Raw genomic sequence first — 27,882 nt, forward strand, 5'->3', positions numbered from 1 at the left:
CAATAGACGATTCATTTTGATAAATTTGTGCCTTTCAAACGTATGATTCGCCTTTTCCGAGAATCGTGTGCCCCGCGCACCTGTCCGTATTATTCTTTGGGCATTGTGCACTCGCTGCTTCCCACCTTTCCATCTTTTTACGGCGACAATAGCTAAGGGCATCCTTTTATAACTCTAGACTCTAGACGCTTGTGACAAATAGCTCTAAGCGAAAACTCTTATTGCGCTTCGGAATCCTGTTCTCCTGATTAGTTCGGGTCGTTGTGAATGAAAGGACTTGAGTTTTTTATCTTTATATTTTTATTTAACTTTAAATTTCGGAGAAATTTCTTATTGTTCCGTGCCTTACAGCATTTTTTACAGAGCCGAAAGGACTACGTCAAAGTTTTGTTCATAATCGGGTGTGCTATGCGGTCCATAGGTTTGTCTACAAACAACTTAAAAAAAAAATAGAGGTGTTGAGAGATAGGTCTTCCAGATCAATACAGTTTTTAAAAATTCTTTCGTCATGAAATCCTTAAAAGTGCTTAAAAGGTCAATTTACAAGAACTTCTTGCTCATTTTTTTTTTTATCAAAACGAAGCTACTTTTATTTTTATTTTTTGAAAAGTCGACCAGACAACATTCATAAAGATAAAACAAGTAAAGAAAGTTAATATGTGAAAGACAAGGATAAATAATTAGATTCATGAAAGGCAAGTTGTTTTGTGAGCACTTTCCAAGCCGGTGTTTAATGCCAGAAATCCAATCTTGCATATCAGATTGAACCAAAGCGTGTTCTCGCATATTTCTGTAAAATGTCCTTGTCTGTCTCTCGTAGCTATAAATGTTTAAAGTAAAGCAAAGTAAGCTACACATCATGAAATAAATATTATTAAGACCACACACTTAAGCTAGCAAATTACACCTTACATTGTACAAAATATATAAGTCTTATTATGTTCTCTCTATTTGGAAGAATGAATCTTCAAAAGAACGACGTGATGACAAAAACAGCATCCAAGAAAAATGCAATACACAGGACAGTAGTAGGTTATGCTATCTATGGTAGCCGGAGGGATGATCTTTTGTACATTTTACACTATGTCAAATGGCCGTGGACAAGAGCCGCGAGCAAACTACGCTTGTTGTGCGAGCGGCAGTTGCGATTGTTGCGCTTGTCTCGGCGTGAACACCAGAGAAAATGTGTTAGGAGGCAGAGCGACGCACGCCTTCGGCAGCTCCAAGCTGCCCTCACCGGCGGACACGTCGAAATTCTGCATGATGGACACCAGCGTTGCGAACGAGAAGCTCTGCACAAGTTTTGAGCCAATGCAAGTCCTTTTACCTGCAGAAAAGAATAAATTGGATAAAAAACTATCATTAAAAAGAGAGAGAATTTCAATATGGACTTGATTTTCTTGACAGTTAAAAGACAAGCGCTATTTATCTTTTTGTGCGTGTCTTTTAGCTAAATAGGAAAACAAATTTACATGTGGGGGTCAATTCAGTTTTTTACGGCTGTTGCAACTGCTACCTTTTGGATTTGGGACCCCAATATTAGGAAAAATGTCCCTTATATTTTAGTTATGTTCGAAATAAAGTAAGGATAAAAAACAAAAATGCAAACACCCTTTTTAAATTTCTATGTTAATTAGGAATAAATCTCCCTTTTTACATTTAGTGAACAAAACAGAACTTTAAACCCTAATTTTCATATATTTGGACCGTTTTGGATCGTTTCAAGGTGAACTAAAAACGCTCCAAAAAACCTTTGTATAATTTTATTTGTATTGAAGATTTGTTTAATCTGACATTTTACACGCAATTTCCGGAAATTAGTATCAGGCTAAAGTAATAAGGCATAGAAAGAAACTCACCAGTGCTGAAAGGGATGAAGTGCGAGGGTTTGACCAGACTGCCGTCTACAACGAACCTCTCTGGTCTGAATTCGTCAGGGTGGCCCCAGTATTCGGTGCTGGTGTTGAGCTCAAAGTTGTTGAGGAAGACGACGGTGCCTTTTTCGATGGTAAAGCCGGCGATGGAGCTGTCCTCGGTGGCCACGTGCGGCACGATGGGCGACGACGTGACGCGCAGGGTCTCCAGGATGGTGGCCTCAGTGTAGGGCATCGCGCTGCGGTCGAACAGGTTGATGCTTCTGCCGTCAGGGGCGACCTCGTTGATCTCGGCAAGGATCTTTTTGCCAACCTGTCAACAATATTGTTGCTTATTAGCACCTTTAGATTGCATCTCGATTGGAAAATTTGCAAAATAGCATTTCTGTAAGAATGACACGTTCTTACTTTTATAAAAATGAACAGTAAGAAATTTAAAATTAACTAATGGCTAATTTTAATTGGGTGAATAACTTTCTTCTTCTATTCTAAAATCATGTGTCAGTCTGCACATTGTGTACGGCTTATTAAATCTTGTATCTTTAATCGTTATAGAAACTAATTTAAAAAAGGTCGATATAATTTTTTATCAGAATACAAAGTCGACTTCACTTACCTCAGGGTTACTGACGACTGCTGCAAGCACGAGCATGATGAGGTTTCCGACTGCAGAGTGTCCGCCAAGGAAGTCTTCCAGCTCGAAAAGTGCGTGCTGCCAGGTGAGATCAGGGTCGTTCTCTAGGTGCTGCAGCAGGGCGTCGGTGAAGTCGAGTGGTTCAGGGTTTAGCATCAAGCGTTCCCTGTGAGCGTTGATTACTCTGGTCAGGATAAACTGACGGATAGATTGTGCCCAATTCCGCAATTTCTTCATGTGGCCCTGCAGATCAAAGCAACGCAGTTTTTCTATTTATTTTCCTGAGACTAAAAGTGTCATAGCGATTAATTTAAAATGTGTGCATTTTTAAAATCGTTTTTTTCTGGTAAGAATTGTAATTCATGTGTTTAAAAATTATCCAAATTAAAATTGCTATAGGCAAATATGGCAACCAGAATTTTAAATAATTTTACCAACAAACATCAATTAATTAAAAAATTATATATAAAAATAAAATGCAGAAAAAGTGTGTCATTAAACATTTGTCAGCTGCTGCTGAATTTACAGAACCCTCCTTTTTTACAAATCCATTTACGAATAAATATTCATGATCAAAGTGGCACCGTGATTTTATTAATTCATTTGAAGCCCATATTCCAATTAAGTTTTTCCTATAGTATATCAATCGCTTTTTATTTGCTCTGTGTTTTAAATTGTTATATTATCTTGCAAATCCGTGCCACTCCGTCAGCTAATATTCTCGGCTAACACAACTTCTTGGATTGGTTTACGCAACATAAATGCTTATCCTGTTCGATTTTGCTTTATTCCAAAACGTACGTTACTGCATTGTTACAATGTACGTAGACTCGCTTTCCCTGCGGCTCAACAGCACACGATATTGAACGTAAGTCCGGTTCTGAACACAATTTAAGCGCAATCTCCACATCTCTGTAATCTCCGTATAGGGTCTTCCATTCAGCGTGGCCCAAAACTTGTTATTCAGCTATTAATATTGAAATAAAAAAGTAGCGCCACTGACACAAAGTTACTTGTAACGGTGAGCTGATTTTTTTGGTCGCAATGTTTTTGGTCGGCAAATATTTGCAAATACGGGTTTTTAATTTCTGTTCAGGCTCTTGCCCATTTCAATTTCGAACTATATGAGCGAAAAATGATTATGCCATTTTTTGAATACTATACGTAATGAAAATTTCAGGTCTTTTGAAGCAGCAACAATTAATAACATCGAAATGTTGAAAGAAACTTTGAAAAGTGGATCTGGCATGAAAAATTGGTCTCACCTGGTAGATAGGCAGCAGCCAGGGGAGGAAGTCGACGGCGTAGCCCTGGTTGATATCCCAGAAAATCTCGTCGTAGCTGTGCACGAACTCGCGGAAGGCGGGGTCGTCGTAGCTGAAGGTGGTCGTGCACATGTAGCTGGTGAACATATTGGCGCACGTGGCCTGGATCAACGGCTTGACGTGCAGTGCGTTGGCGGAGCCGTGCGCGCTGATCCGCGTGATCAGGCGCTGCGTCTCCACCTCAGCCACCGCCGACATCTGTTGAAACTGCAAGGACGACAGCCGCGGCGAGCAGTAGAAGCGGGCGATCTTGCGACGCGTCTTCTGCAGCTCGGACCAGTCACACAGGGCCAGCGCTAAAACACGCACCAACAAAAGTGTCACTTGAGAAAAGTGGCTTATCGAAAGAGAAAGTAATGTAAAAGCAGAAGAAAGTCGTAAATGAAAGGGGTTACAATTTAATCCTTAGACGGACTCACCGTCGAATGATATATCTACTTGTCTTAAATATATTATGGTTTTTGGTGATGATCATGTGAATTATTCGCTCAAATTTTCAAAAATATTGTTGGGGTCTTCTTTTGTCCTGATGAATTTCAATGACTGTTTGGGCGATTTCTGATTTCATTAGGGAAACGAAAGACAGTAATCGGGCAAATTGCTTTCGGGGAGACTTCATTCGTGCAAAATAAATTCAGGCCATTTACGCGACTCGTATTTTTTGAATACTTAAAATTTACAGTTCAAAACGTGAAGAGTTGTTTTACTATCTCTAACAAAAATTGAGAAACGAAAGTTTGAAAGTGATGCGAGATCCTATTTTAATATTATTAATTTTCAGGAAATTTGGGTTCTTTTTTGCGTTAAAAATTATAAGGCCTTCACCTGGAAATTCCTCTCCAGGCTTTCCCTGATTAAATCAACCCAAGAAAATTGTAAAAAACGAAAAGGTTGGGTACTTATGAAGTTGGTTAGTAAAAGATTTGATAGAAAATAGGAAATAAAAAAGGTGAAGTCAACAAGTAGATTAATTTTAAATTATTTATTATTTACAAAGTCTTGATAACAGTGCCGCGCGGTTCTTTTGATTAATTTCATTGAAAAATATTAAAGCCCCTTTTTATGTGCCAAGACAATTTTTACTCCGCGGCAGAAAATGTCTACATTTCATGTGATCAAGTTTAAATATCCTTGGCATTCAGATTCGCACTCTTGTACAAGGTCGTGTTTACCTAAAAATTACGCGTATTTCATTATTGCACCAAAATGCCACTACAAGAATTATAGGAATCACATGCCAAGCGTTTTTATCCGGTGCATATATATAGTCCAAGCTGACTGACGGTTGCGGTGATGTTGGAGATTGTCAGGGTGCGTTTGTAATTTAGAATTTTCTACTGGCTTGATTTTTTTAATTTCTGTTTGGGTTTTTTTCAAACTGGTTTGGTTGTTTGCAGTGCGTGTGTCAGAGATTAATTTTTAGAAACATTATTATTTCGCGCTTTTGGCTTTTACAATAAGCAACTAGGAAAAATAATGGCCTTCCTGCCCTGCCTAATTTATTTAAAATGCAACGAACAATTTTGTTCCGAAATGTGTTTTAAGAATATTACGTAACACAAAACAAACTTTAGCTTTTGCGATTGTTGAACCTTTGCTGCCATTACAGGGCTTAGTGCACATACAAACACAAAATCAATAACTGTGAATATCGCAGCAGAAAAAGTCACTTATACTGTTAACTGTTAAAAAAGACTCGGCATCACAGACACCGTAAATATAAACATTCCTATGTGTATGTGTGTGTGTTTGGATATAAATCTATTGATTTCATTTGCTGCATTTGCGGTATGGGAGTTGCGCAACTACGGCAGCAGCCAGCAGAGCCACTTGTCCAGTGAGCAATATAAAGGGCGACCGAGGTTTTTGCATAATATCCATTTGTGTATATATGTGCGATTACACGACGTACACAAACGCGCAGTTAAAAGAGCGAGTGCGGTTAACTGTTCTGTTCACGAGATTTGTGTTTACGTCGTCCGACGGGGCTGGCAGCTTTGCGTTTTTTATTTTATATATATTATTTTCGCCGCGCGATCGCGTATATATGTATATGTGGATACGTGCGAGCGCGCGAGATTACCAGGAAGAATGCTGTCCGGCGACGCGTCGAGATATTTCTCGCTGATTAGTGTGGCTTGGTGAACTTGACCGTGAGCGAAAGTAAACGGTAAAATTGAAAGTATCGTGTCTGTGAGCTGCAGCAATCCTGGCCGTATTGGTGTTACGTAAGGGCTTCGGGTGTGTCTCGCGGGCAAACGGTTTTCGCCGCCGCCACCGCCGCCGCCGAGTTATTAGCATTGATTTCGGATGCCTGCGGCGCTCGCTCGATTACCCCTCGGCTCGCGTTCATGTCTGCAAAGTTATTTATTGCTTAATTTATTTATCCGCTTCATCAGAATTAATCTTGTAATTCAGAGTTTTTACAGAACACTTCCTTATATACTTCTTTCGTAATTTTGCCTTCGGAGGAGTTTCGTTTTCCTTTTCTCTTCCAGTTTTTTTAAACTTAAACGAGTGCTGATTTTGTTCTTAATTTAAAGTCCCAAAAAGCAAAATTAACAGTTAAATTCAATTTCTTAGCCTCGTTCATATCTGCAAGATTATATTCATCGAAGAAAGGACTCTATGATTGTGTTACTTTTAACCTCGGTTGTTCTCGTACAGGACAGCTATTGTTTAAAAGCCCCTCAGGCATCGTTTCAGTTGTGCTTTACCTATAAAACAAAAATCCATTCCCCGGGATTTGGAATAACCTATTGAAGGCACTCACAATCAAAAAGAGAGCGAGAAAATTTTGCAAGCCTTAAATTCTGACCTTTATTTAAAATTCTCATACAGGCGATGACGAGAGCAATAAAATTGTGCTATTTTTTATGTTAAATTGTTTGAAAAATTCCAAAAAATATTAACTTTGAGGTTCCCCCCCCCCCCCCAAAAAAATTTACCAGCAATTTCAAATAATTATAATCTTTTATTTCTCTCACCACCTTCAACAAACCCTTAAAGATTTAAAAGCAGTAAATAAAAGAGACTCGCCATCACAGTCACAAGTAATCATTAACTCTGATATTAAACCCAAAAAATCCCTGAGATCAGCTTTTACCACATAGTGCGAGAGAAAAATCAAAAATAAATTATATAGATTTCCTTCAGCTCGGCTAAATTGAAGTGCAGCGCGCACGTGACGCTTATAAGGAGCAATTTCCACGATCGTTATGACTGCAGCTTTATTGTAGCATTTTCTTACAATGATTTTGCACTTCATTGCGCGCGTCTTTTTGCATCCTTGGTGCAGAAAAGCTACACTGGAGGGTTCTCCGTTGAGTGGCGAACAAGGCAAGGTAGATGATCAATTTATAACTGGCATAGTGACCTGGATATTAATTGTAATAACGCAAGCACCTTCACCCACATTATGGTGCGACACACACACACGCGTCTGCAGCCGTACATCCAAACGGACGGTTGCGAGGATGCATTTCCTCTCGAGTGGCGTAACTCGCGATGCCTGCGGAGACGAATGAAAGAAAGCAAAAGCGGCGGCCCGCGCCACGCTCAAAGGAACAACGAATGGTCGCTTGGCCGCATCGCCTCAATGGAAACTTTTATGCTGTCATTTGTCAAGGTTGTAATCGAAGAGTCTCAAGTTCAGGAGATACGGATGTTTTTACTTTCGGGGTTGACACATCGGAATTCTTTTGGGGACTGAAATAACAATTATGAATCTGATTTTATTTGTATTTTTCAACACACGAGTAAACTTTTAAAATACCACAATGTTTTGTTTTTATAAGAGTTTTTGGGTGGCTCTTAGCACTATTAAGTAATCATCAAAATAGTCGGCTCTTAATTTGTGTGATGTAATTTAATGCTTTATTTAGCTATAAAGTGAAAACCGCCGCTCGTCGCTTAGAGAATCCATGTCTTTGACAAGAGTGAAGATGGAATCTAGATATATCCCAAAGTTAAATTAAAATGCATTTACAACATATTTATTACTGGACGCAACAAAATTATTATATTGTGAACGAAAGATACAATGAAACGTTTACCGCGCTTGAATATTTTCCCTACACTTACAATACGCAACAAAGTTATGTATTTAAATTACTGATGCAAAAAGAAGAAAATTCAAAGTTAAATTTAATAAACCCTGGCTCTTGAATAGCTTAGTTTATGCTTACGTTTTATTTACTAATATTAGCAAACATATTTTATTAGAGATGTAATCGGAGGAAATTAAAAAAATTGAATCTGAGGAAATCAAACTATTCGCATCAATAAAAATATTAAAATGTAAGTTTTTTCTGTTATTCAGTTACGATTTGCTTACGGCTGTCTCACTCACTAGCAATCTATACTTTCTTTTTCCCGTTTGAAAAATTTGGCCAGTCAGCCGTCTCTATTTCCCAGTGAACATTTTCTTTTAAGAATTCGTAATATTTTGTAAGCTATATTTATGCAACGCCCAAGAAAGGAATTCAGGGCCCAGGGTCCTAGATTTTTACAAAGGGGTTTCCCCAACGCGAGCACTTTGCATGTTAAAGAAAGAATATAATTTGCCCGAGATTGAATGTTCGATCAGCCTCGTCATTGCATGATCGGCTTCTTGAGGGTCATTAACAATGCACTTGATTATCGCATCACGGCCTCTCCACGCGGCTGCTCCAGCACATATTTATTTTTAGTTTTGCCATAAAAATCGCAGACATATGAGGAAAAAGTCGAGTTCGTCCAGGTCCGGGCGCGCCATCAGCCAATTAATGCGCATGCACATAAAAAGCTGAAGGAATCTGCTTAGCCTGCAGTGAAATTGTAAATGATATTGAAATTCACGTGACTTTTGATGAGCGAGCTGTACTATTCAGCGCGCTGAGCTTGCTTTTGACCTGACTGCCAGCTGGAGATGGGATGCGGCTTGACTTATTTCGCTACACTTGCTATTAATTTAAAATTAAAGAAAGGGACGAATTTGTCAAGTTGTGGTTTTAGCTTAGATATAACCTTTCTTAAAAAAAAATCGGAACTAAACTCTTCAGATTTTTTCAAACAACCATTTAAATAAAATTTATAGATTTAAATTTTAAAATTAATTTTCTATAGCACAATAAAATTATCTGTATGAAGAGCTCACTTAAACTAGTTCAGCTGCTTCCAGCAGTGGAAATATTGGAAATACGTTTTTCATTCTTGCCATTCTTGCTTATTTGTTTCAAATTCCTTTATTGAATTTATTATTTGAGCTATGGGCTTTGTCCATATAATATTTGTTTGTCAACAAATAACTTTGTTTGTCAACAAATAACTTTGTTTGTCATCAAATAACATTAAATAATAACATTTTCATGAATTTTAAAGATACCTTTGCTCACGAAACTATTTAAACTGTATAATTTCGTCGGTGAAATTTGAATAACATATTTTTATCTAAATTTGTACTCACAATTGTCCCTGTCGCCGCCAAAAAGCTGATTGAAGCGGGTGAAGTCCGGACGGCCGCCAAAGTGCGCGCCCTTGGAGATGAGCACCTCCTTAATGAGCGCGTACGACGAGACGACGACGCAGCGGGACACGCCGAGACGCAGCCGGTAGATGGGCCCGAAGCGCCTGGCGAGGGCTGTGAATGCGTGGAACGGGGTCTGGTGGCCCCCGAGCATGTGCAGGTTGCCCAGCACGGGCCAGGCGTGCGGCCCCGGGATTCCGGCGGGATGCTTGGCACGACGGCCAAGATGGGCGGCCAGGGCGGCGGCCACCCCCAGCAGACCAACTGTCAGCAGCAGGCAGGCAGACACAAGCGTCAACATGTTGAGTCTCCACGACGGCCTCTCAGGAAGATGAACCGGCCGCAAGGCAGCCTCTTTATACCAACAGCCCCCTCTCCGCTCTCCTTGGCCTCTTCGCTCTTCTCTCACTCTCTTTCGCCGCAGACACGCAGGAGTGCGCGGCCCCCTCCGCCCCTCGGGACACCCTGGGCGCCCTCTCCAAACCCTGAGCCAGCGTAGAGAGGAAAACGTGAAAGACGCGACCACGGGGAATTCCCGCGACCGCTCTGCGAAACGGGGATGCTAATAGAACATTTTAAGGTGTCGTTTGCCGAAGCATTTATTTATTACGCCTCGTGTCTGTTACACACAATCTTTTAAAGCCTCAGGGTGTACTTCTACAGAGTTAGGATTAGAATGGAATCTCTATTTTCCTCAAAACTGAAAGGATATACTTTCTAAATTTTTAGAATTGTTTCTTTTTTTTGTTTCATGCAACTCTTGTTAAAATTTATTCATGAGATCAATAGTTTCAACAATTCGATCTAAGAAGGAGTGAAATGAGTCGAATGAATATTGAAAAATTATGTCAAACAGTACAAACTCTCGTTTTCGATTTATATACACTATGAACATTATTTGTTTTGACAACTCCGACATCTCCAAAAAAACGACCGCAAGAGCTTGGATACAAACAAAATAAGCAAAATCACTCTGCAAATAATGTTATTAGCAAATGGCGGGTCACAACAAAGAGAAGAACATATATGCGCTCATATACACTGTCTCAATTATGAATCGGTAAATTCCCGTTGACGTCATAGGTTTTCCTGTGATCGTCACTTTTATTCCTCCACCATGTTCACTAATTCGTACAATGCAGTGGGTATTTGAGTATTTTTTTTCTTAACTTATGCCGACGAAATTTTTAAGACAGAATCATTGATTGAAACCTTTGGGTTTGTGAGACAGTGATCCCCTAAGAAAACAAATCCTTCAATCTGGTCTTAAATCTGATGCATCAAAGCGTTGATGCAAAGCAATTTTTAGTATTCTTCCACACTTTTTTCCCAATTATTGCATTTTCACAATATTTTTTTAAGTTAAACGCGTGTTTTCTATAATTTTTCAAGGTTACAACACAATAATATTTGAAAAACACCTGTTTTAAATACTTTCGGTAATTCATTTTTGAGCCTGTGCGGCATCCTTTAAGAATTTAAACTCCTAGAATACTTCATAGGCGTATTGTAAAAGGGAATTCAGCTTATGCTGACGTTTACCTCTTTACTAACAAGTTGAGTATTTTTTCCAAAACAACTTTTCAAAAACAAAATGGTTTATTTTGTTTTTGCTGTAAAAACACAGAAACTTTAGTGCCATTTCGAAATTTATTTTTATCTAAATAATAGACCAATGTTTTTTATCTGACTGGGCCATATAAACGTTTAAAATTTAAAGAGATGAGCATGAGTGTGAAGAAACAAAAAAATACTGCAAGGGCTGCGATGCAGTTACTTCAGACTAGAAAAGATTACAATAACCCTGGAAAATTTGTAACCTTTGCTCAATGTATTCCTCTGATTTCCAAAGGTTCGAATTTGCGGATTGACTTATGCCACTTAAATCGGAATTTATTGGACGAAAAGAGATTTTAAAAATTACACGATTTTTGGTAAATCAGTATAAGTAATTAATTTGTAGACGTCCCTGGTAGATTTGTCACCGCAGCTGCCACTTATTGTTAGCAAGGTGCAGCCTTGGTGCTTTTACAAGTGAACGGGGTTGCTTGGTCACTCGTCGCTCCCCTATGCGGTTGTGCTTGGCGCACTTCCCCTCCGCTTCTGCCGCATTCGAACGCGATGTGTGCACCTCTAATCTGGAGCTGCGCGCGAGGAGGCGTGCGGCTGCCACCGCAATTGCCTTTGAATCGCCCAGCCCAAGAGACGGACGCCAGCCGCCGCTCGCTGCCTGCCCAGGTACACACAAACACACTCTCACCATCTTCGCAGGTAATTTTCTGTCCTGCTCTGGCCCACGTTTCGGCGGCCTCTCTCTCTCTCTCTCTCTCTCTCTCTCTCTCTCTCTCTCTCTCTCTCTCTCTCTCTCTCTCTCTCTCTCTCTCTCTCTCTCTCTCTCTGCCGGTCGCGGAGGAGGGCAAGAGCAACAGGTGTCGGCCGGCCAATCGCGCCCGTTCGTACGAGCTTCCATACTCCGCACCGGTCTCGGTTCGAAATCTGCCGGATGCAAATCTGCACTGGGTCACGAGTTCAGTTTATTTCAGTTCAAGGGGATTTTTAAATTTGTCTTACTCTCGTTCGAAAGTAGCTTTTTCAAGGGAGAAAATTTCCAAGGACAAAATCAAAGTTTGAATTTTTCTCTCTGATGATTTATTTTTTATCTAACAATTAAGTATTGATTAAGTGCTGAGATTTCCGCAAAACAAACTAAAACTGAAAGTTTTGCTTGATGTGCCAATAATAATTTTTTAAAACTCTGCAATGTCAACTTGATAAAAATCTCAAAATAATATCGATCAAATGAAGGCTGTGTATTAACAGGATTAAACACGAATATTAAGTCCCGCAAGCTAAAAGCGCGTTTTCCTCACTGGCCTGGTCCAATCGCGTTTTTATCAGTTTCTGCTGGATCAAACCAAGGCTGACACACAGGAGAGTTTGTCGTAACACACGATTTGTTGACGAAGTCCTGGAGAGCCTATATACCAGTTGTCCAGCGAAGAAGCGAAATGGAGGGGACTTAATTACCGTTACGATAAAATGCCAATCAAAACTTCTAGAATGTTTTTATATTGTAAAACGTTTTTTGAGGCACGCGTTCTTTACGTAATATAGGTAGTATTTTTATTCCCTTCTCAGTATTCCCTCTCTCAGGGAGTTCCCGCCCACAAAACCATCATGTGACAAAACCAAAGAGGCACGTTGTTGATTCGTAGTTTTTGTTTTCACTGAGTAAGAGAAGGTATAAACAAGGGTCCCATCGGAAAGATAAAATGATCATATAATTGCTCTGTCGTGAGTGCGTAGTTTACTTTCATTATAAGTTATTTTTTTATTAATTTTAACACCACGAAGGGACACAATTTTGCGAATGAAAAAATAAACAAACAACTTGCTTGTTAATCGTAAGAAAAAATTTCAACGTTCTTATGTAACGTGCAAGTAGTGCAACCTTGATTGGTTCAATAAAATTTAATTTATATGGTTGTGAATCTAAATATAACACATGAAGCCGGATGCAAAACGAGTTGGATTTTTGATCTACGCGCCTTCCAAAAATTAAGCGTTGCGGCTTCCCCGACGAAAAAGCCGATAAGGCCGCGCGGTTTTTTGTTATTTTATGTTGTCACATGCGTTAGGTAAATCCGACTGATAAGACACGTTAAATCATCATTTCGCACGAAAAAATTATCTTATACACTTTGCACATTTGCGGCATTAATTCGTAAATTCCTCTTCAGATAAGGTGATTCATTTTTTGCACCGCCCAATGCTGGGCGAGTGGCGTGCGCGAATTCGCGGTTTATTGAACCAGTCAGTGAAAAAGCAGCCAACGAGAGAACTCTCGCTGCTGACCGCGAGCGCTGGCTTTTTCGCCCGCCGCGATGCACTGAGCTAGGCCAATGTAACGGACTTGATCTTGAAATTGATCGCTCATTGTACTCGCCCCGTGCGTCTTAATGAGCCCGCGCGATCGTAATCTCTGTGCTGTGCCCTGCAACTTTTCAATCTGTGAAAGGAATCTGCTCCGCTCATTCGTAGCCACGAGCGCAATTTTTCATTACTGCTGAAAAAAAGTTGATTAACGAAACGTCAAAACAACTTGCTCGCGGAGCGGAGCAGGAAGTCATGCCAGCACTCTCGCGCGAGCATATATATGTTATTAGACGCAGATTTCAAACGGAGACTCATCTCGGCCACTTTCGGTCGCCGATATCATTCCGAGAGATGCAGTGCGCGCAACGGACCCGTTCATCTGCGACGTCGGCCTGTGCTAATTGGCCTTGCGTTAGGAAACGTGTCAATGTGCGTATGATTATAAATAAAATCTTGCGTGCATTATAATTTCGCAGCGTGTCCGCTTTCGCTCGGAATTTTAAATCCAGCACCGTGGATTTCAGTTACTTTCTCACAATCAGAGCTAATTGCAAACATATCTGAATCCCAGTGTTTCCCAAAAGCAAACAGTTTTCCTCCACGATTTAAATTATTCGAATTGTGCTAACAAGAATAATTATTTTGCAATACTCGGCAAAATCATTGTTACTTTAAGGGTTAAAAGGTTGCCAGGTTTGGGAGCTTTTAAAATGGCGAGCATAACTGTCTCCTCAAGGGACATCTTATTATCATAACAACAAGAGTTTAATTCTCCTTCACAAGACATACGATATTGGATGGATTTCGTCGAGAGAGGTATTGAAAGATGTGATGAGAAAATGCTCAAGCGTCGTGCATTGTAGAGAAAATAGGAACAATCTGAAGCTTGGCCATGTTAGAGGAAAGCTGTACAGAAAAAATGTGAAAATCCTTTTACCTTTACTTAATAAATTATCTCAAAAATTGGGACAAAGTTAAAATTAAATTTGCAAAATAATATATACTCCGAAGTTTGCATGCTATTCAAACGGCAACCGAAGTGTCTCCCTGTTCAGGATTAATTTCACCGTAAGAGAAATTTAACTCATAATTCGCACGCTATTAAATAGATCGCGACAAGAAGAATCAAGCGATCAAATAACTTACAAATCGTTGAATTTTTGAGAAATTTAGCAGGCCTAGATGGTAAAATACACTTGCAGTGAAATTTTGTCAAAAAATAAATATAAAAAACATTTTGTGCTGTTTAAAGGATTGCAAAATACGTTTTTGGGTTTAGTAAAACCAGCTAATAAATTATCTGGTATAATTTTCATTAGACTACAAGATAATAAAAATATTTGAAAAGAGGATTCATTTGCAAAAAATGCTAACAATAAATTTGCTATTGATTGTGCGAGATATCCTCTCCTAATTTCATCGGTAATTCGCAGTTCTAGTCATAAAATTACTGGGTGTATGAAAGGATGTATTATTGATGTTCCCTTTTGCACGAAGCGCACCTGACGGTCAAGGAGGGTCCGCCCAGTTTCCTCGTCCATGCAACTTCAGGCGAATCGGCAAATTTTGACCCTGACTTATTTTGGCACGCTCTTCTAGCGAGAACAAGCCACGTGTTGCTCATTAGACTGAAGGAAGAGAGAAAAATGTTTCTAAAAAGAGCAGCATGCGGTTTCCCTTTTCAGGACCTTCGTCAGTGGCTCAGTGGCTCGTCTCACTCTCGTTTTCTCCCGTTTTCGTAGGCCAGCGCGCGTGTGTATGGAAATCACTTTCCTGCGCGCCGCCGTGTCGACTTGCAGAGCGCGTATTATGTGAGTGTGTGGATCAGTAAATGTGTCTGCCGAGAAAATAAAACACAATCTGTGCCTGGCGGCGCAGACTTGAGATGCTAGGCGCGATACACATTCTCTTACATAAAATTACGGCCGCGGATCGATTCAACGCGTGTGATTAAAAATGCTCCTTTTTGAATATCGTCCGATTTACGTCCGTTCGGCTCGCGGACATGGTCAGAAACGCTTTGTTTATGACTCGCGGCTGCTTTTATGGACTCGGCGATCTGATTTTTACAAGTTTTACGTGATTTTGATGACTCGTAGCTTCACGTTGAAAATGAATGTTCAAAATTTTTGTATGTAGAATTTGCTACGGTCAATAAAAAGTTTCCACAATAATTACGTCGCTTAAACATGAAAGTTGTATATTTAATTGCTTCAAAATATTTGAAATTCTCGATATTTCATGGCTGAAATGTATATTTGTCTACTCTCACAGTCAAAGTCCATAAAAAGTATGTAAGAAAGTAGGAAACTTCAGGAAATCAAGTTAGCTAAGACACGGTCCACGAGGACAAAGCCAAAGTGGGCCCAGACTAGTATATTGTAAATGTTTTATATATTATTTTTCCATTTTTTACCTTAACAGCAAAAAAACATCACTCAAAATCACACTTTAAAATCTTACTGTCACATTCGCCTTGCGTAGGGAGGGAACCTGTGCCGGCGAACAGTCTTCCAGGTGCATATCATGTATAAAAAAATGAGATTGCATTTATTATCAACGTGCACAAAATGTTGTAGACCAAAAATATGTAAAATAATAGATGATTTACAATTAGGAATGGATACATTTATTCATCGACAATCACAAGAGAATTTGAAGTGATAAAAGACGAAATATATAGAAGGAAAAGAGCTTTCAAATCCTGCTTATTTATGCTTATGCAATTCGTTGGCATTTGAGTCGCACTGGTTGCATACCTAGTTTCTTGGCAGGCAACTCGCGAACCGCGTTTTATTGGACTTGTTGTTGTTTTACATAAATTTTAGGTCAATAACTGTTCTCTTGATTTTGCGTAGAATTCCCCAGTCAGATTTTCTGACGAGATAAAATCAAAACATTTATCAATGGCAAAATTCTAAATTATTGCAGGTCTCTTTGTGTTATGGAAAAATCAGTGGTTGATCTGCTTCATTCGGCAGATATCTCTGTTGAAATAACGCTGCTGGGCGGACGCAGTTTGCTTTTTCGACATAATCCTGCTTATCTTTGTAGATCGATATTGTTTGCGCTATTTATCTCGCACAATAATTGCGTCGGCACAGTATGCGTACGTGAGGACACCGCACATTTTGGGAGTGGCTTATTGCGTACTTATTGCGTTACGCAATAAATAAAAGTAATATCTGTTTCATTTAAAAATAAATTTAAAGTTTTTCTGAACAAATAAATTTTTTGGCAATTTACAGAGAGTATTTTAAACTCATGATCAAGTGCGTATTTCATCGTACCATTTTTGTTATTAAAAATTAAAAATTATTAACTATTTTAAAAATAAGCACATGATCACCGAATTGAATTGAAGTTAGTAAGTTTCCACGGCTGGTTGAGGCAAATTCTTCTGCAAATTACTGAATTGTAGATTCCGTGACTTAGCAACTATGCTGTCTGGTACATGAATCCGTGCAAGATAAATTTATCTTCTTCAACAATTTACTTCTGGCGCACATTTTGAATCATCTGGAAAATTAAAATTTAGGCATTCACTTAGAATGAGCGAAATTCAGAATCTGTGGCAGCTGCGCAGCATTCAGCAACTGAGCAAGCCGATGCAAAAATTCAATTCTCTTTGATTCTCTCTCGCACTCACTAACGAGCGCGGATGCCATATTTGAATGCTAGTTAGATCCGGGCAGTGCATTCCGCTTGCCAACAATCCGGTCTGTTCACTCACATATCCTGGTGTAATGATATTGTTATTTTAATTAAAAAATACGAGGACCGCAGACCTGCTTTCTCTCGCTTTGAGTTTTTGCATTGAATTGAGATCAGAAGATGTAAATTAAAACGAGACAAAACTGTAGCTAAACTTGACTTAAAATCATTAAACAGGGGAAATTCTTGGTAATTTTAAAATTGATTTAAAAAGGGGCAAAACAATTTGGAGAGGCAGAATTTTTAATATTTTTTTTCAAAATTAATATTTTTCTAATTTAAACGTACATATTAAAATAAGCAACAATGCTTGAGTTTGTGGTGTTTAGTCACTCCCGATTTTGTTCATATTCTACTTAAAACTCCTACTTTTCTCTCATTTTTATTGCATCTTCATGACTGATTATGCCATGGGTGTATCTTACTCTCGCCATTCGTGGAAAAAACCTGCGTCTTCCTTGTTTGCAGTAAACCTGACTGAAAAAAATGTCTTAAAAAAGTGTGTATCTGAATGCCAATTAGTCTGAGAAAAATCGACGGTTTTATAATGCGCGGCCGCGAAATACCAGGAAACTTCGGAATACGGTTGCTGTTTTTAATTGTATGCAAAAAGTCCACACGCGCGCTCTCGCACTTTTTCAAGCGCGCGGATGCGTGAGAACAAGAGGAGAAAAACGAATCTGGTTATCTCGGGCCAGCATCACCAATCTTAGCATCGCATTATAATCGGCCAGCGCGCAGGACTTCCCTGCGCCGCTGCCGCCTCCGAGGAATTAGAATTGCATGAGAATGCCGACCAGGTGTTCGTTTAAAATCCAAAAGCCGAGAGATACGTGCCCTAGCAACAGGAAATTCGAAAGAAAATTCACTTTCAACGTGGCCAGACCTCGTAATTTAACGAGATAATTTGCCCGTCTAGCCCAACATTTGATATTCATATTAGTCTCACTCTGATTTTCATCTGTCGGCGAGCAAGAAGCATGTTTACTACACGGCTGTAAAATTTACTCAATACGTAAGAGTGTATAAAGGTTCGTTCCTAGAAGTGACGAACTGTAACTAATCCAGAAGGTCACCGAGGATTTAAATTATTTGCAATAATTCCTAGTACGATAGGCACAGTTTTGATATTTTCCTTGTCAAGTTGCTGCAATTAGATATTAAACTAATTATATTCAAACAGTGCATAATTTTTAAATTGTTGTGTTTAACTCCAACAGGTCAGTGCTTTTAAAAAAGCGGCCACTATATAGAGGCTACTCAACGACCATACTGCTTCCGGGCTCTAGCTCAAGGGCCCGGTGCCCAATCTGAAAAAATCCTAAACGGGTGTAAACTTTTTCTGGCAACTGCCCAGCCAGGGTCATCGGGCCCTGGTCGAATGTGGTCTCGCTACTATGCGAAATGCAAAGGTAATAATGGTGTCTAAAGGAAAATTTATAAGTACAGCCTTTAAAAAAATCGTAGTTATCGCACAAGCCATTACTTTTCAGCACGCGATTTTGCACGTGCCCCTTAGCAAAAGGTCACAAACCAAAATGGGATTAAAAAATGTATGTTTTGTCAAATATCAGACAATTTTTGCACAGAATTGCCGTTTTTTAAACTGAAAATTTCGAAACATTTCTTAAAACGATGCCCCCGTTGGATTTTTTTGGATCGGGCTCCTGGCCCCTGAGCTATAGCCCCGGAAGCAGTGGTCAATGAATTTAGGAACACCATGTACAAATAAACTTACACTGCAAGTCAGGGGTGAGAAAATGTCACTGCGCTGCAATGAGAAAATCTCACCCCGCCGTATAATATTGTATTGCGACTGCTTTGGTGCGAGGCTTAAGGTGCAGTGGGGGATAAGGTGCAGTAAGGGTGCACTGCTTGTCGCACACCTTTGTACTGCCACCTGGCGATACAGGTTAAATGCAAAGTAGTAGAACAGTAGTGGCGAGAAGGCGCCACACACTATACCTGGGGTGTCAAAGGTGAGTTTTTCGCACCGCGCAGCAGTGACATGCGGCGGGTTGAGATTTTCTCACTGCAGCGCAGTGACATTTTCTCACCCCTGATTTGCAGTGATATATTTGTAGTTAAAAAGGAAGACGTATATTTAGATTTGTCAGGTTCGAAAATTCTAGAAAATATCTCCACTGTTTGTATAATATTTGCACTCGGTCAGGCGTAACTCGTATTACCGTACGTTCTGGAAAACAGTTCGCGGAGATTTAGCGCCGGGAGATTGAGGCAGGTACTCAAAAAACTCTCTCGCAACGGTAAATTTATTCTTCGACTTTACTAGTCTGGACGGATGAAAGTTTGTGTTTTTTTCGGTCCGTTATAAAATTTGCCCCGCTGACGTCATATATGGAGCAGATGAACTGCGCCGCAGCTATAATAATAAATCGAAATGTGATGCATCATCGCGTGTTCGCCAAAAGAGAAACTAATTGCAAGTCGCTTTTTGACGTATTGATTGGTCCTTGCTCCCAGAGCCCTTTAGAGGCGTGTTGCAGTTCTGTTGTAATTTTTGAGTGCACTTTTAGCTGCAGGTCACCTTTTTACAGTGTCAGTTTTTGCCACGGGAGAAGGCGCCTAAACAACTTTCTTGCTCCTTAGGCGAGCCTTTGTCCAGTCAAAAATTCTAACTGCGCATCGAAAAGTAGAACAAAAAGGTCAATGTATTTTGCTTTGCGTCTGATTTCGCGAATAGTTCAAAATATCGGGGCTCAAGGTGATGAGAGATGGGAAATAAGATATATGTGCTGAACCTCAAACGGGAAAGGCAGGTAAAATATTCGACACATAAACGCTAACACATAAATCCAATATATCTGTATTTTTACGGTGATGTGATTGGAATATTTCGCAGATAGCACTTTAAATTTCTTACGGTTTTCTAAATTGTAGATTTTTGCGTAAATATTGCAAAATTGCTTTATTTAAAGATGCCTTCTAAAGCATCTCAATTTTAGGTATAATGAAAGATAAAAATATACACAGCTATAGTGTAAAACGTAACATAGCTAATGGAATAAAACCAAAGAACGACCGGTTGCTACTAATTCCCATTAAAATAAAAATTAAAAACACGATCACATAGAAGGAAGGGGAAATTATTTTGCGTCGAAGAGTCAACTTTGATTTGATGCTGAAAATTAGGATCGGTAGACCAATAATACAAAATATTAAAATCAAAGAAGTAGGAAGTAGTTTCTCTTCACACTGAAATCTGCGTGCAAACAGACTTTAACAAAGCCGTAAATTGGCCACCCTCAACTGGTGAAAATAAGAACAAGACAAAATTCAAGAAAAATGCGATAGATTAATTTGATTCATGACTCTTAATGCCTAAGGAACTCTGGCTCTCATCGCTTCGTTTTCATTATGTTTTACACCTTGATACAATGTGAGAGTTTCCTTCTGGGATGATGTGATTTTAACAATCATAAACTTTATGGAGTTTCAAGCAATATAGATACCATACCAAGAATTAGTTTTATCATCGGCATTTCTCGTGTTTAATGCTGTCATCTTGAATGAATATCTGGGCTATGGAAAATTCCTCAACCTTTCTCTAAAACCGTGACCTATGTAAATGGCACGCATTTGTCCCTCAGAGAAATTCCAAAGTCAGATTTTAATTTGCGTTTGCTGGTCGACGACTCTTGGCGAAAGGATTTATACTTGGCAATGAGGAGTGTGAAACATTTTTGTTGTATAATCCGTCCAAATACTTGAATAAAAATTAACCCCCTCAAAAGGAGTGCTTGGGGTCAACGTCCACGTGGAAATATGCGCTTAGAACTATAGAGACAATTTTACACAATCACGGAGACTATGCGTATGCAAATCCAATTTGACCGAGCGATGACAGATTCATCTCGACTTAATATCCAGACAACCGCTGCTTCAGCAATTTTCCAGCTGGCCTACTTTCACCATAATAAACGCTTAATTTTCCTGCCTATGTAAGCTCCTTGCCTCATTCCCTGGTTCTGTCCCAATTTGAATCCGTTTTTCACAAAGGGAGCAATGCCCGAAAGAAAAGTCATGCACTAACGTCATCTCATTTGACGTGAAATATTAAAAGCATTTCCTTAAAGCAGTCATGAAATAAAGATTTCCAAGGTAAACAAAAAATGATTTGCCAAAATGTTGCGAGAATCGAAGACGTGCTGAATTGCAGGTGCGAAAGTCTATCTCATTTTCTCGCCGTTCCCAATTTGCATGCGAGCCACAACCACGTAAGAAAGTAAGTGAGGCTTCTTAGGGGGCATTCCTCTCGAGATGGGGAGGTTTGATCGGTCACGAGGACGGAAGCTGGTCGTCATTAGCAAAGGAACTGCATAATAGTGAGAACGACTCACGTGTGACATATGCACCGAACGTGAGTCGTGGACTATATTGTGTGTCATCTTATTGGTGCCTCGTGAGTTGACGTAGTTCAAGTTCACCTTAAACGCACGTCAGCGCATGCAGAATTAAAACTATTTCCCTTTTCTACAACTTTCCGTCTCGCTCTAATTCCTCTCTCGATTTCAAGCAAAAGTGTGTGATTAATTTTTAAACATCTTCCCCATGCATGATCTTATTTTCTGAACAAAGGTCAAACGTGACCATATTCTCTGATACACTCATTTGCAATTGAAGACAGCTTACAGAAAATAAAATAATATTATATAAAATGAATTTTTGTATTTTTGCGTTTTTAAAAATGCGAGAAAAATTCCACAATTTAATTTTTTTGATCTTCAATTTTAAACTTAAATATTTATCGGATAAATGAAATTTTTCCAGCTTCGGAAAACAAGTACAGTTTACATTTTCGTAAAACACGAGATTTTCTACAATAAATCATCTGTGAAACAAAAATTATCATTTTTAGAAAACGTACATCTAAGAACGTATCTTAAAACCTGAACTTTATGCATGAAAAATTATTTGACAGTGAACTAGTTATTGTTTACAAAGAAATCTGTATCAATATGCTATAATTTTAATAAAACCTGTGAGAAAATCATAGATGCTTTCTCATCTGACAGAGAAACTGTCAACCATAAATATTTAAATTAACGAGGCTATGGTCTGATGTAGGCTCGGAAAATTACAAAGTCAAAATTGAAATTTGCGACTTTCTGGAGACAAAAGTGGCGGCCGTGCGTGGGAGGGAGGGGAGAGTGCTGGAAGTTGACGATTCGAGTAACATGTCGATTGTGTCCACAGTTTCCTACGAGGACTATGTCGTCGTTGTGGTCCTTCGTCCAGGAGCAGCCCACTGCCGCCGCGTACGCAGCGCTCGCCTTCATCATCTGGATCGCCTACAAGATCGCCAGCAGACCCATCAACTATGTCAAGGTATCGTTTTTGGATACATATTATATTCTTCACAACGTCGTGGTGCCGCTGAAATTAAGCATATCGCTCAACAAAAAACCAAATTTTCATTGTCGAATATTGATTGCTGCCCTTTTCTTGTAACAAGGAAGTTTGTGCATGGTTGATTTGCTATGCGCATTTTTTCCGCTACCTATACGAAAAGCTGATTATTATCAGCTTTATTTCTAGATGATTTGTTTTTGATCCAGTTAAAATTTCACTCTCCTATGCCTTAAAATTTTCCTAGTTTGAAAATTTGAACGGAAATTGACCTTTTTTAGTGTGCTTTACTAATTTTTTTAAATAGTTTGAACGCAATGTTCAAAACTTTGCCAGATATGTAATTTTTTATTTTTTTTTAAACTGCAATGCTCACCGGCGCTAACTTGCCACACTTGCTGGTTTTTGCACATTTCCTGCGCCTTTTCTCGCGTGTCATTTAAAGATCTCGGTGCGGGAGAGGCCACGTTGGGCCCCTTGTTATCCGCTCGGCTGTGTTATTGGGAATAATATCCCACGGGATGTGCTGAGTAGAGGTTCAAGGGTGAAAAATGCACTGCCAATAAGCGCTCCCATTCTCATAGTCTTCTCATTGTAAGCTCAAACGCTTAAAGACAATGGTTTGGATTTTCAGTGGACTGAGCCTGCGTCTGTTACCAACACAGCTGTAGAAACTTGGTTGCCATCAGCAATTTTCCCTTTTGCAAGTAGAGACATTATAGCTGAGTTTAGTTTGGTTGATGAACGAGTTTTAAGGGGTGTATATGAAAGGTGATTAAAAATCATTTTCGTGTTGAAAGATAAAAATATCACTTCCTTATTTGTTTCATAATATATCTCTAACGAAGGTCGATACCTGCCGACAAGGGCTGTGATAGATTTTAAAATTAATTTTTGGTAAACCTCTCTGTACTTCGAAACTCTGCTAGAAAACTATGCGGTTGCTGAAGCAGATAAAATGATGTCTCTTTTGGTTCACATCACTGTGGGCTTTTAGTACATGTTCAAATTACAAATATTCTCAAAAGATGACCCGTGATTGAATGACCAATACCTTTATTGAAGTAAAATTGTTGGTATATAACTCTTTAATAATTGTAAACTAAACATTTCCTAACAATTTAAATGTAAACTGTTTTCATGACCCAAATGCATTATTCAATTTCAAGTTGTTATTTTTTAATGCTAGCTTTTGCTCTTCAAATATTTTGACGGCCTTGTGGTTTAATCGAAAACCAAATCGCACTGGAGACATCATCTTGTTTGAATGAACGTAAACGTATACATATGCAGTATGTAAACTGTCATTTATTATTGGCACACAGAGGACACCATGCCCCTCATTCAGCCGAAATCAGTATTCAAGGTCGAATTTCTTCGCTAAGTTCGCGATGAATATATTTTGAACTTGAACACGGCGCTCCCCGTCGCGAAGTCACCGCTTAATTATGACATTTACTCGGCTGGCAGGAGCTGAGCTGTGTCGGCTTCGACCCGACCCTGGAGAGCGGCTCGGCAGGGCGTTGGAAGGGCAAGAGCAGGTCCGAGCTGGCCACCGAGATGAGCAGAATGCGCAAGCTGGGCAACCTGCCGCCCGCTTTCCCCAATGGCTGGTTCGCCCTCCTCGAGTCCGACACCTTGGCCAAGAGTAGGGTCATGCACGTCGCTGCGCTTGGTAAGCTTTAACTTTTCACAATAGGAAGAGATTCCGTCCCAAAGCTGGTTTCCAGTGAAATTGATAAACGAATTTTCTATTTGCACCTAGCTTCAGTCTAGAAGCTGTTTAATATGATTTTTAAGTACTTTTATCACCTTTAATTTAGTTATTTTTTGCTCAAGTAAATACAGGTTACAGAATCTGTTGAATGTTTGAATTTTGAAAATACACTCGATTTAAACCTCAATAAATAAAAAACTTTTTAAAATTTTCAATTTTGTAATTTTAATGACAGGTGAAAATTTCGCCGTCTTCCGCGGCGAGAGTGGTGAGGTGTATGTACTGGACGCTTACTGTCCGCACTTGGGGGCCAACATGGCCGTCGGGGGCTGCGTCAAGGGAGAGTCACTGGAGTGTCCCTTCCACGCGTGGCGCTTCGGCGGGAAGGACGGCCAGTGTGTTGCCATCCCGTATGCGGAAAAAGGTAGGATTAATTATATTATATCGAAATAGTCATGTTTTTTTGTGACTTCACAATCTTTTTGAAGAATGAGACAGACAGAGATTAGCTAACGGCCCTATTCCATAAATTTGATAGCAATATGAGTTGGCTAATAGAGAGATGCGATCCCGTTGTGATGTTTAAATAAAATATGGAATTGAGCCAGATTCGAATAATTTAAAGAAGAGATACGGATGTCTGACTTTCCACCTGTATTTTAGTGCCCGAGTTTGCCAAGGCCCGTCGGTGGCACAGCGTTGAGGTGAATAGTTTCATTTTCGTGTGGTACCACGCGCAAAACGAAGAGCCAACCTGGAAGTTGACTGCCTTACCGCAGCTCGCCCCTTCGCAGTGGGTCTATAGAGGAAGATCTGAATTCTACATCAGTGCTCACATACAGGTATTTCTAAAACAGTCGTTTTTATTGCATTTCGGCCATTGAAACCAAAAACAAACAAATTTAAAAAACGATTTTTATCATTTTAATATAAAACGCTCTCTACGTTTGACTAAAGTTTAATTTATATTAAGTTTAAAGCGCATTATGTGGTTGAAAATTTTCTTCAAAAAATACCAATACTAAATAAAAATCGAAGAAAGGCTTACCAAGCATGTATTTCTTGGATAAATGAAAGATCTCGAATTTTCAAATTTAACTTGAAGCACTGTTTTCATTGCAGTTTTTTTTTAACTCATACTCAAAGTTACTATTTTGCGTGTCAGGAAATCCCGGAAAACGGAGCGGATGTCGCTCATCTGAACGCGATCCACGGACCATCCCTGCTAGCTGGCGGCACTCTGAGCACGTCTGGCTTCCTGGCCGGCGGTTCGTGGGCCCGGCACCTGTGGACGGCCTCATGGGCGGCCCAGACGGGCCCCAATGAGGGCCACAAGGCCATCCTATCGCTCGTACACGAGTTCCGACTCTTCAGCAAGTTCGCGATGATCAAGATGAACGTCAACGCAGTGCAGGTAAATTGTCGTGATTTAAATGCCATATACACGCATAGTTTGTAAAATGTTGCTACATGTGCGCGAGTTGCAGCTTTGCAATTCAGATACCTCAAGATTTCAATAGTTTCTTGCGTAACAAAGTGACCTCTGGCAAATGGGCATATCAATTAGGCACTTGACATATGTATGAATTTCGACATGTTTAAATAACAGAGCCGTCATGTAACTTCTAATATTGGCTAAAATAATTCCTCCGCTTTTAAACTAAATAACAAATCTGATACTTCGCCACGCCAGACGCATTCATTTTTAAGAGGCACGCATTTAAAATTAAATATTTGCTGATTCACATTTATTTTATTCATGCCCGAACAACGTGATAGAATTTTTAAGTCGAAAATGATTCACACTCGTTGACGTGGAACGGACACATTCGTAATTTCATCAATTGAAATTGGAAATCAACAGATCGGCCCAGGATACGTTGAGCTGTCCGTCGACACGACCTTTGGCAAAGCGGTGATTCTACAGAGCGTCACTCCCGTCGGGCCTCTCCTTCAAAGGGTCATCCATCGAATGTACGCCGCACCCTCCATGCCCGCACCCTTTGCCAACATGATCATGCTTGGAGAGGCAATCATGGTAATTTTACTGATTTCTATATCATTTTAGGGTTTACTTTAAAATTGTAAGGATTTTAAGCACAATTTTTTCAACCTTTTGCTCATTTTGTTTCATTTAACTACATAGCACACAGTTTAACATACATTACACAGTTTTAAAAAGCTATTGAAATTGACTGAAACAATTTTTTAATTTTCATTTAATCAAAACAAAACAAATTCAAACAAAATAAAACGCAAACTAATTAAGGAAGACGTTCTTAACAACCGAAAATATTTTCAGAAATGTTTGAAAATTTAAAATAATTATTTCAAACTAAATAGAAAATTATCAGCCAACCTGTATTCCAAACTTATTTTTGATATAACTGTCGGGCTTTTTCAGATAGTTTCTAACGATCTGTTTCTAATAAAATTTTTAATGGAGTACTTTGTGTTGTGAAACCTATGATATATGCAACCGGCGCGTCTCAAGCGCCGAGAAATTGCCTATGTTGCTATTATAAGGAAGGAAAGAGACGACGATCACACGAAATTAATTGCGCTTCGTTCTGAAGGTCAATTAAAATATACTTGTGTGTTTTCCACAGTTCAAACGGGACATCATAGTATGGAACCACAAGAAGTTCGAGGATCGACCGCTGCTGGTGCGCGAGGACAAGGCGATCAACCGATACCGCCGCTGGTACTCGCAGTTCTACTCGGAAAACAGTCCGCGCCTTGGCAAAAGTCCAGACGGCTTGGACTGGTGATTTAATTTGCACACATTTTTATTAGGAAAACAAGTGCCCTCTCTTCATAGCGTTAGTATTATAGCTGCTTAGCAACGAAACTTCTGCCATAAACTGAAGACCCAGAAGTGGATAAAAGAACAAATTCTAAAAAATACTATTTACTACTTATTATGCATTGACTGTAAACTGTTCTGCACTTGAACTGGATGGGTAACTTTTTAAAATCCTTTTTGAAAAATAAGGATTTTTCAAAAGTTTAGTTTCATTTAAATCGTTCATTATTTTTTTCACAATCTCACATGGAAATTTTGGCACCCTTTTGTTCAAAAAGATCAAGAATAATGCCTACCGTGATTATGACGATTTTATTCATCATAAACGAGAAAGAAACATTTGTGATTAGGTTGAAAGAACCATCCAAATAGCGGTTTGGATTGCCTTATCCTCATTCAACTGACGAATGAACACTGTGTCACATTATGAACTACACTCATTTTACAAGCATTTCTATTTTCATTGTGTTTTATGTAATTGACTTAGAATTAAGGTGAGGATGATTCGTAGTTTATAAAACCTGTAGGTATTAATTAAATTATTGGAAAGCATAATAGTCTTTGTAATAAATGGATAATTTTTCTAAAATAAATTAGGCAATAATGCGAGAATATAGCCTTGCATTTCTTTTGTATGAGTGCTCCAGTTATTTTAAGAGCGCCAAAATATGTTTCCCATCGGTGAAAACCTATTTTTAACTTGTATTTTTAGTGCTGTGGTTCGTCATTCTTTATTTCTGCTGGGCATTGTTAGACAAAACGCAACAGTATATTTTCACACTCATGCATACACACAAAATATGTCATCGATTCTTCAATAAATGATGATTTGATTAGATAAAATAAATTCTCTATTGAGTGCATCGCTGAACGAGAAACTACTCTGTAACAACTCTTGCTTGAGTTAAGGGGCTTGAAAATAAAAGTAGTGGCTCCTTTGGCATTTGAACCATGCTCTCGAATTCTTAAGTTAACCACGTGTGCAGATCTCTTAGCTGCAATTACTGTTCTAATTTGTCTGCTAGTTAAACTGCTGTAGTATTTTCTTTATTCATTAAGG

At 39.2% G+C, this 27,882-nt stretch overlaps 2 protein-coding genes across 5 annotated transcripts; one reads left to right on the forward strand and one right to left on the reverse strand.

Annotated features, from left to right (window-relative positions):
• Nucleotides 1–849: 849 nt before the first annotated feature.
• On the reverse strand, nt 850–9,689 carry LOC135939450 (cytochrome P450 307a1-like). The gene is made up of 5 exons (XM_065483848.1): nt 9,280–9,689; nt 3,774–4,129; nt 2,491–2,751; nt 1,860–2,187; nt 850–1,327 (listed from the first exon to the last, which is right to left on the reverse strand). Exons 1-5 carry the CDS (start codon nt 9,638–9,640, stop codon nt 1,119–1,121), a joined length of 1,515 nt encoding a protein of 504 aa, XP_065339920.1. The 5' UTR covers nt 9,641–9,689; the 3' UTR covers nt 850–1,118.
• On the forward strand, nt 5,134–27,434 carry nvd (neverland). Of its 4 annotated transcripts, none has more exons than XM_065483853.1 (8): nt 5,134–5,144; nt 22,147–22,278; nt 23,770–23,974; nt 24,252–24,440; nt 24,680–24,858; nt 25,182–25,430; nt 25,881–26,054; nt 26,626–27,434. In XM_065483853.1, exons 2-8 carry the CDS (start codon nt 22,162–22,164, stop codon nt 26,785–26,787), a joined length of 1,275 nt encoding a protein of 424 aa, XP_065339925.1. In that variant the 5' UTR covers nt 5,134–5,144; nt 22,147–22,161; the 3' UTR covers nt 26,788–27,434. The 4 variants fall into 4 exon arrangements, with proteins under 4 accessions (XP_065339925.1, XP_065339924.1, XP_065339922.1 ...); XM_065483852.1 differs by lacking the exon at nt 5,134–5,144 and adding an exon at nt 9,826–9,919; XM_065483850.1 differs by lacking the exon at nt 5,134–5,144 and adding an exon at nt 11,446–11,610.
• Nucleotides 27,435–27,882: the final 448 nt, after the last annotated feature.

Source organism: Cloeon dipterum, chromosome 3 (assembly GCF_949628265.1).
Source record: "Cloeon dipterum chromosome 3, ieCloDipt1.1, whole genome shotgun sequence".
Classification (NCBI taxonomy): Eukaryota; Metazoa; Arthropoda; class Insecta; order Ephemeroptera; family Baetidae; genus Cloeon; species Cloeon dipterum.

Bases quoted from the DNA above. Each gene is read 5' to 3' on its own strand.
- nvd (XM_065483850.1), top strand. From the start codon at position 11,461: ATGTGTGCACCTCTAATCTGGAGCTGCGCGCGAGGAGGCGTGCGGCTG. The intron at 23,975-24,251 runs GTAAGCTTTAAC...TTTTAATGACAG, and splicing joins CATGCACGTCGCTGCGCTTG to GTGAAAATTTCGCCGTCTTC. The intron at 26,055-26,625 runs GTAATTTTACTG...TGTTTTCCACAG, and splicing joins TGCTTGGAGAGGCAATCATG to TTCAAACGGGACATCATAGT.
- LOC135939450 (XM_065483848.1), bottom strand. From the start codon at position 9,640: ATGTTGACGCTTGTGTCTGCCTGCCTGCTGCTGACAGTTGGTCTGCTG. The intron at 4,130-9,279 runs GTGAGTACAAAT...TGCGTGTTTTAG, and splicing joins TGGCGGCGACAGGGACAATT to CGCTGGCCCTGTGTGACTGG. The intron at 1,328-1,859 runs GTGAGTTTCTTT...TCTTTTCTGCAG, and splicing joins CTTCATCCCTTTCAGCACTG to GTAAAAGGACTTGCATTGGC.